The sequence below is a fragment of the Paramormyrops kingsleyae genome, chromosome 9 (genome assembly GCF_048594095.1).
Source record: "Paramormyrops kingsleyae isolate MSU_618 chromosome 9, PKINGS_0.4, whole genome shotgun sequence".
Lineage (NCBI taxonomy): Eukaryota > Metazoa > Chordata > Actinopteri > Osteoglossiformes > Mormyridae > Paramormyrops > Paramormyrops kingsleyae.
Window position 1 is genome coordinate 25,134,509 of NC_132805.1, and position 8,865 is coordinate 25,143,373.

General features: G+C 38.3%; 1 protein-coding gene across 2 annotated transcripts; it reads right to left on the reverse strand.

The window, feature by feature from the left end:
* Window positions 1-1,652: 1,652 nt before the first annotated feature.
* On the reverse strand, window positions 1,653-4,406 carry cox6b2 (cytochrome c oxidase subunit 6B2). Of its 2 annotated transcripts, none has more exons than XM_023815463.2 (4): window positions 4,299-4,406; window positions 2,722-2,840; window positions 2,271-2,371; window positions 1,653-1,883 (listed from the first exon to the last, which is right to left on the reverse strand). In XM_023815463.2, the coding sequence occupies exons 1-4, from the start codon at window positions 4,358-4,360 to the stop codon at window positions 1,830-1,832; spliced, it is 336 nt and encodes a 111-aa protein (XP_023671231.2). In that variant the 5' UTR covers window positions 4,361-4,406; the 3' UTR covers window positions 1,653-1,829. The 2 variants fall into 2 exon arrangements, with proteins under 2 accessions (XP_023671231.2, XP_072572720.1); XM_072716619.1 differs by lacking the exon at window positions 4,299-4,406 and adding an exon at window positions 3,772-3,795.
* Window positions 4,407-8,865: the final 4,459 nt, after the last annotated feature.

Consider the following 8,865-nt stretch of genomic DNA (forward strand, 5'->3'; position numbering starts at 1 on the left):
CCTTGGGGTGGTTCTCCCTCAGTAGTTTTATTGCTATTAACCAGTTGCAGTTCCAGTTACAATAGAGCCCCACACCACCTCCACTTTGGGAACCCGAGGCAGGCAGTGTCTTTTTCAACTTGCAGTGACCAGTAAAATATGATTAAACACACCCTTAGTGTCATCCATTTTATCTCTCTTTCAGCCAGTACAGGGCCATGGGGGTGGGGAATACCCCAGAAAGAAGAGGTTGCAATGCAAGTAACACTCTTGCTTGTAGCAAATCAGTGTAATACTGTGGCATCACACCTCCAGGGTCAGGGGCTTGATTATAATTCCTGCATCCGTTTGTATGCGTGTTCTTACCATATTCTCCTACCTTAGTCCTCCTGGGGCAGGGGTGTCAAACTCCAATCCAGGAGGACCGAAGCCCTGCAGTTTTTGGTTTACCCTCATTTAACACACCTGATTCAACTCCTTGTGCTAATTACAGCACAGCTCTTGAACTGAATCATTTCTGGTGGAACAGGGAAAGAACTAACACAGGGCTCCAGCCCTCTAGGACTGGAGTTTGACAATTAATATTTGTGAGAAACAGCAGCTACATAATAAAGTTTGATTGTATATGAATGCACACATGAACTGTGAGGGAATGGAACACAGAGCACCCTGTGCTGCCTCCATGCTATGTCAACCTGCACGAGGTACAGAAAATTAACCAGTGTATCGGTTAAATCACTGCAAATGGAACAAAACCCTTAGAGCAGAAAAATCAAAGGATAAGCTGTTCCTTCCAGTCTCTCCTCAGGGAACAAATGCACATTATCTGAGCACAAAATTTCATGATTGTTGGGGTGTTGGCAGGTAACTGACCCATTTGCAAAAAAATTTAAGAAACACATGCACATGCAAGCAACTGATAATCCAGGCCTTCCTCAAAAGAGGGGGTGAGAAAATAGTCTCTCTGAATATGAATGATGACCATTTCTGCCATACAGTGTTTAATCCAAACACATTACAGACAGTCTTGATAATCTGATAGGGGGGGTTCATTTCTCCATAACGATCTCTGCAAGGTTCATTTTAAAGTTTGAACAAGGACTTGCGAGTATCCACTTGTGGTACAAACACCCAACCATGAAGGCAGCCAATTCCAATGGGGGAAGTCCCTAAAATGAAGATCCCTGCAATGAAGATCATACTCAAAACGAAGACGGTGTCAACTTCAACAGCAGCATGCAAATTATTGTCTGGAATGTTTTTATTTAATTTAGAAGCAAAATGGGACATTGTTTTTCTCCTAATTGACCTTTTCATTTATTTGACTCCAATTTCCTAGCTTCTCTTCGTTTTCTAGTCACATTTAGTCTCTCTTATTGTTCAATCTCCATTTTTTGTATGTTTCTAGCGTGTTTGTTTTGTTTCCTAATTTGTGTTGCCACACACAGTTAATGGATTCAAAAGAACATAGGAAGACAAGCAGCTAGGACGAAGCACGAAGCTTTAAAAAAATAGAACCCACCTCACAATATAGGAAAATGAATGTGGAAATTGCATACATGACAGAACTTACAAAACTTGTGACAACATCCCACGTTCATTAAAATGGAAATAAAATGTCAAAGCATGTTGGCAAGACACTGTGTTGTATTAATGACAGTGGAAAATGTTACTCCCTTTTGACATGGGTTTATTTCAACAATTTACTGTGAGGCTATTCAAGGAAGAAAAAAAGGACAGAGGCAAATGTATTTTTACTATCAACAGATACGTTCTATCCTCATAGACAAAAATTAATCAATCATTTATAAGAGGATCAGTGAACCTTCATCTCTGACATTCACTGGTCTTCAAATTTTCCCAGCAAAACTCCCATTCTCAACTTGGTCGTTCCATTTTTCAACCTAAAAAAAAGTGAATATAAGAGTATGAAGTTGTCAATGATTAAACTGAACACCATGGATTTCCAAGGTTTCCAAACAGTTAACATTTGTTTAATGTTTAATTATCGTAACTAATGTTGGCTATAAAATAAAATCAGGGCAATCGCATGTCACAAATCTGGTAACATACATATAAATTACCACCAAAATACCCAAACAATTATTATTCTCCTTCTAAGCACCTAAAAAACCCTTTGAAATCACTAGGAGGCATTCAGTAGAATCTCATGTTTAAAGTAAGTTTATGCAACTTTCCCCCCCTATGTAAATCTAAAATGATGATGTAGTTACATCACATGTAACAATTACATTTTAAAAGTCTTTATTCAAAACAGAATATTTACATACCCAGGCCACAGGACAAAGACTTTTGAAGACCTTCTGGTACCAGTCACAAGGTGTCACATCAAGGCCTTGAGCAGAAAGGGCTTTGTTACACCTGTGGTAATCTGGAAAAAAAAACAATTGTTACATCAGACCTGGCAAGGTCTTCAAAACATACCAAGACCTGAACCCAAAATATAAACTGACAGTACCAACCAGAGAACAACTTTAAGCATCCCGTAACTATATATAAAAAAAATTATTTACAGCCTTCACCCTCAATAAAGAATATGAGCACAAACTACCCTACATTTCACTGATGTGTAGCATCAAAAAAATAAAAAATAGCTGCGCAAAATAATTTTGCTTTAAAAGGTGCTACTATGTTGTAGGTACAAAAAGGCATGCTTATTGGCATATTGGACAATATTGGTACAGTTGCTTTTTTTCCTGACCAAGTAACAGCTCAAATTACCGAGGTAGTTCTGGTAGCAGTTGCGCGTCTGGTTAGTGTTGGGGAAGCGGGCATCAAAGGGAGCAGTCCTGTAGTTCTGCATCTTCGCCTCCATCATGTCCGACATCTTGTTGGAGAGTCTAAACAAATGGCAGCCAAATTTGTAACCTGATGTGTGAACCCCTACACACCAGATGCAAATGTTTCATATGGTGAATCTTGTCAGCGCTAATTAGCAGAATAATTTCAGCGTCTTTTTTTCTGGGGAAAACAAGATGTATCTGCTGGCCAGATTTCATAAAGAATTATAAACGTTCAGGTCATATAAAACCGTATCGCGGGCAGCTATAGACCTCTTCTAACTAGAGTTGGCAGCCTCCAATAACTAAGAAATGACCAAACTACTTTATGCATCTCCCATGTTTATTTAACAAAGGTTACAGTGCCTTGTGCGTTAGAAAGCAACACATGAAAATGTTCCCGTTGTCAGAGGTGGCAATTTCAGGTCCAGAAAGTAAAAATCCAGACCATGATTTTGTTTTAACCAACCAGTTGAGCATAAATAGTCAATCACAGAATACTCAACTGGTTGGTTGAAACAAAATCATGGTCTGGATTTTTACTTTCTGGACCTGAAATTGCCACCTCTGCCCATTGTCGACAGCCTCGTAAACAGGCTCCTGAACTTCAGTTTTTTTTTTCCTCCTGTTTAGTGCTGGTCAGCTCACAACGATTACACTGTCCTGCAAACCATTTGGTTATACGATTTATTGACAGCACAGTGATCCCGCCCATCATTGGGTTCAAGCCTCGTTTATCGTATCATTTCTCTTCAGCAAACACAAAAATTATGAAATTAGCAATTTGGGATGTTCTGTCATAAGGCTCATCTTCTCTTAGAAACATTTATAAGCCTTTAGGAATCAAGTCAGAAGTTGTACATAAGGCTATCCTGTCACTACACGGCAACGTGGCTGTAAATTACAAAGACTTGAATAGTGGTTAAATAAGAGCTTATAAGGTGTTTAATACATGGTACAGTTTAAAGTAAAGAAACTGGACAGTACTCGCCTTGTTCCTCACGTATCTGCCCAGCTAACGAAAATCGCTGAATTAGTAACTTGGCCAAGAGGCTTTTCTACATTAGGAAAACCGAGTCGTGCAACTTTTAATCAGTTCCCCTTAAAATTACATTTTTATTTTCTTAATTCTTTGTAAAAAATTTATACGAGTTAGAGACAATGTAGATCCAGCCCTCAACTAATGACTTATCACCTGAGTTTGTTTGAGGTCGTAACAGAAATAAAGTGGTTATTTTTTCACTTTGTCAAGCGAAAACCTATTTACAAAAATTAACCAGAGTAGGATTATATTCGCCAGTACACTAACGCTCCATTATTTCAGAGAGGAACAATAAAGTACAAAGGATCGCTATAAAGTCGATAAATCTACCAGTATAATCGGCAATTTCTACACGAAACCGAACAAAGCGGCAAACAACACCTACTTAAAGTACAACGTATGCGATTAATAATTCCTACTAGCAAATGGGTCACAATAAACAGTGTTTTAGTTGAATTTGGAATTGTGCGGCCTACCTCTTCAGTGCGGCGAACAAGACGGCGTCCTTAGATAGGAAACGACGAGCCGCGCAAGGCATGCAGGGATAGAGGGGCGTATATAAGGACCGGGCGCCTGATTGCAGGAGATTCAACGTCTCCGTCATAATAGTAATGAAATAATAATAATAATAATAATAATAATAATAATAATATAGCTCTTTGGCCCGTTATATTTGCTACTGCGAAACGCCTGCATTTTTCTTTGAGCTCAATAAAGCTTATCCCTGAAGCAATGGGCACAAGGCAGGGAATTAACCCAGGACATAATACCAAACCCATTCTCACCTAGACGATTTGGCAACCAATTCACCTTAGTATGGTTTTGGACTCTGGGGGTCAACCGGACCTCACATGCAAACTGCACACACATAGAGCTAATACCCAGTTTTAAAAATCTTCTATTGCATATTTGTTTATCAAGGTAATGCATTTATTTATCCGGGTAATATATATCCTTATTAAAAACGCACATTTTTATTTCTTATTTATTGTTTCAGTATTTTCAATGACTGTGCAATCTGAATTGCTGTTATGTTTGATAAGCATCACAAAGTATCCAACAGAATCAACGGGGTGTATTAGGTTACATGCGTATTACGTCACGATTTGTGCGTAGCGGCCATTTTACCAGGAAATGTCGGAGACGTCCGTCGCACAGATGCATAAAGTTGTGTACCTTATGGGAGGTATTTTCTGCAAAAAATAAAATTTAAATTAAAATGATAAAAAGAAAATACAATCTCCACTTTGCCATTTACTTCCCAAAGTCTGTGCGTAAAAATCCTGCACAAATTAAAATTAAAATGAAATAGCACTATTTGCATTTTAATTTTCCACTCATGTATGAGTCAGATGTGAAAAATTGAAAAATAAAATTAAAAACTGCACAGCATGTGCAGCTTCGAACACTCCCCTATAAGGAAGCTGCAAGTAACTTAAGCCCCGAAATTAGACGCTACGAATAAGAAGCTAAATGAATCGGAAGCTGTAGCTTGTAGCTAACTTAAGCCGCGTGTGACTTTGCCATTAGTTTGGGCGACATGGGAAAGAAACACAAGCAGAAAGGAATCGGCAAACGCACTGAGAAGCGCAGCAGTGATCAGTAGCTCCGCCCACCGCCCCGCTCCGATTAACATATATATGCATGTAGTGAACTTGAAAATGAAAAGCCAAAGTAGGAAATGAAAAGTCAAATTGGAAAATGAAAAGACAAAAAGGGTTTTTCATTTTATTTTTCAATTTTTCACATCTGTTCTCGAACTTAATCCGTTCCGGACTCCAGATCGAATCCTAAAAAGTTCGAGTTCTGATCGAATTTTTCCCATAAGAAATAATGGAAAACCAATTAATTGGTTCCTGGCCCCCCAAAATTACACCTAAATTTTTTTTTTTTTAGCATTTAAACACAAAATGAACAGGATAAAACAAGAACAACATTTTTTTTCTTAATGGCTTCCAAAACGATGAAGATCTTATCCCAACATTACCCCTGTCCTGCCCCAATCGTCAGCTCCTTCCGTGTGCCACGCCCCCTCTCCTCTTGTTGGAGCTCCTGTGCTGCTGGCTTTTACAATCATTCTGCTCACCAACTCTGGGACAAGGCCATTGAGGCATTTGAATGTCAGTTTTATAAAAAAGAAGTTCATAAAATTGTCAAAACTTAGGAGATTGTACTTCTCCTGTATTTTACAGTGGTGCCACTTTATCGGTTTTTGGTTCAAGACTTTTAGGGCTTGTTTGTACAGACACATCACAGGTCTTATAGCAGATTGAGTTGCTTGGCTCCAAACAATTACACAGTATGAGAGGTGAGACAGAATCATGGCATGCAGGTACAACTGGGCAGCTTTTACAGATAGATATGGTCTTATCAGACGGAAACAGTTAAGCTTGGTCTTAATGGTTCTGGACACTTTCCTGATGTGAGACTCAAATTTAAGGTGAGAATCCAAAACAACACCCAGATATTTAAACTCATCCACTTTCTCAATTTCTCTGTGATCAATGACAATAATAAAATTACAGATTTTACATCTGATTGTGAAACACATGGATACGGTTTTGCTGTGGTTCAGAGTCAAAAAATTATTATTAAACCACCGAGATACTCCCACCATCTGTGTGTTCAACAACTCTGCAGCCTGTTTTGGAGTTTTTGCAGTAACATAGATGACGGCATCATCTGCATACATTTGGCACTGAACACTTTGTTTTTGTGACAAAGAAGTATCTGTTCCAATCACTCTATCAGAGAAAAATCAGAGTTGTAGAAATAACGTGAAACTCAAGAGAGCCATGATATTATGTTTTTTACAAATGTATGTAAACTTTTGGCCACAACTGTATAAACAAAACAGCAATGGTCCTAAGATGGAACCTTGTGGAACTCCCATTGTGCAGTCTTGAAAGCTTGATTTAGATCCATTAACTCTGACACACCGTTCTCTGTGTTCTAAATATGACCTGAACCAGTTAATAGCTGTCTGAGAGAAATTTAATTTATTGAGTTTATGTAAGAGCATCTCATGATTCACTGTGTCAAAGGCTTTTTTCAGATCTAAAAAAACTGCTCCAACTACATTACCATCGTCTAGAGATCTTTTAATATTTTTGGTGAGGTAGGCGGTAGTCAGTTCTGTTGAATATCCTGAGCGAAACCCAAACTGCTCTGAACAAAGGAGCTGATTTTTATCCAAAAAGCTAAATAATTGCTCCGCTACTGATTTTTCAATAACTTTGGATATGGCTGGTAAGATAGTGATTGGTCTGTAGTAACTAACTTGGTCAGAGTCGCCAGATTTCAGGATTGGAGTAATGAGACCTTTTTTGAGGTTGTTGGGAAATTCCCCTTTTGCAAATTTTAAGTTTATTAAATGGGTTATAGGGTCTGCTAGAGCAGTGTGTTTCTTTATAAGTTCTTTATCCATTCCAAATATATCTTTAGCTTTTGATTTTTTTAGTCTCTGTCTCTGTCAGGTCTGTCGGTTTGAAATTAGTTGCCAACTCTTCTACTGATTTAATAAAATAGTCATTGATAGCATTTGCCATTGTCGTCAAGTCAGATGTAATGTATCCATTGATAATCAATTGGGTCAGTCCTTTCTCCTGGCTTAAGTCTTTTTTCAGAAGTTTGTTGATGTGCAACCAAAGAGATGAGCTGCTTCCTCCTGATTGGGCAATCAGTTCAGTAATGTAGGCTGCTTTTGCTTTCCTTAATGAACTGACCACTTTATTCCTGAGGCCTTTAAAAATGAGAATGTCTGTGTTAACTTTGTAATCAGAGATTTTTTTAATGCCAAATCTCTCTTCTTCATTAGCTGGTATATTTCACTATTAATTCATGGCAGTGAGGACTTTTTGTGGTTATTCTTAATTGGTTTTGTAAATTTTTTAATTACCTTTATAAGAGAATCTGTAAGAATGTTACAACAGGTTTTTGAGTCATGTGATCAGCTGTTTCTGGTTGTTGTCATTAGTCCTCTGTATTAAGTCCGCGTTTCAGTTTGTTTCCAGAGTCCGGTCATTGGGTGCTTTCGACTTGCTTACAGCGCTGGCTTAAAGCAACGCATTCTGAATTCTGATCCGGACGCAATGCATTAGTTAGATGCACTGCGACTTCTCACCCGGCTGCACAAACTAGAACGGCCTCCGTGACGACACACCTTTGCCCTTATTGGCTAAAGAGTTTAGTTACACGCACGACGTTTGTATCCCAGGCAGTTCCGATGTGTAATCTGCTATTTCTCCCGAATATCACCTAAAGCAATGAGAACTGGTTTTCAGTTAATTTACCTGGTAAAATAAAGTTTAAATAAATGACATAAATGCTCTAATAGTACACAAAAGTTAGTGGTTTATTCATTGTTAGTTACTGTAATGTTGCACTGCTTTATTTGGTTAATCGTCCAATCTGTGAAGGCATTCTAGTAAGAATTGCATCGTAGTATGACTCATTTCCTGGCGCGTAAAATTTATATTAGGTCAGCCTTCACGGTTCGACTTCTGTTATTCAGATCGAGTTCTAGGTCAATCTGGTTTGTTCCACTTTCAAGAAATCGAGTTCTAGTGAGTTCGTGAACCGAGGTACCACTGTATTTCTTTTAAATGTTAAAGAAAGTTTCATATAAACTAAATGTATAGCGAGTGCTCAGGACTATGAAAAGCTGTATTTTGTTCAGGCAAATAGGACTGAGGCATTTCTTCGTATCATTTGAAGGAAGCAATCTACCACACAGTTAACCATAAAGTGTAAATGTAGGCGCAATGAGGCGCCGCAACACTTTCTTAAATGATCAGAATGCGTGAATTCCCAGCTTTGTCTTACAGTAGGGTGCCAAACATAAAGTCAAAGAAACTGTTATTTAGATATAGGCCTACAGTCAAAAAATACAAACTGTCTGTTGAAATTAACTTAATTTAGAATGCCACTAGCCTTAGGAGGCTAGCGAGTTAATTTACAAGTTCTAGAGCACAGTACTGCTGTTTGCTAATCGTCCTATACTGACATCAGCAATATTTTACTGCATATACTAATAGGCAATTT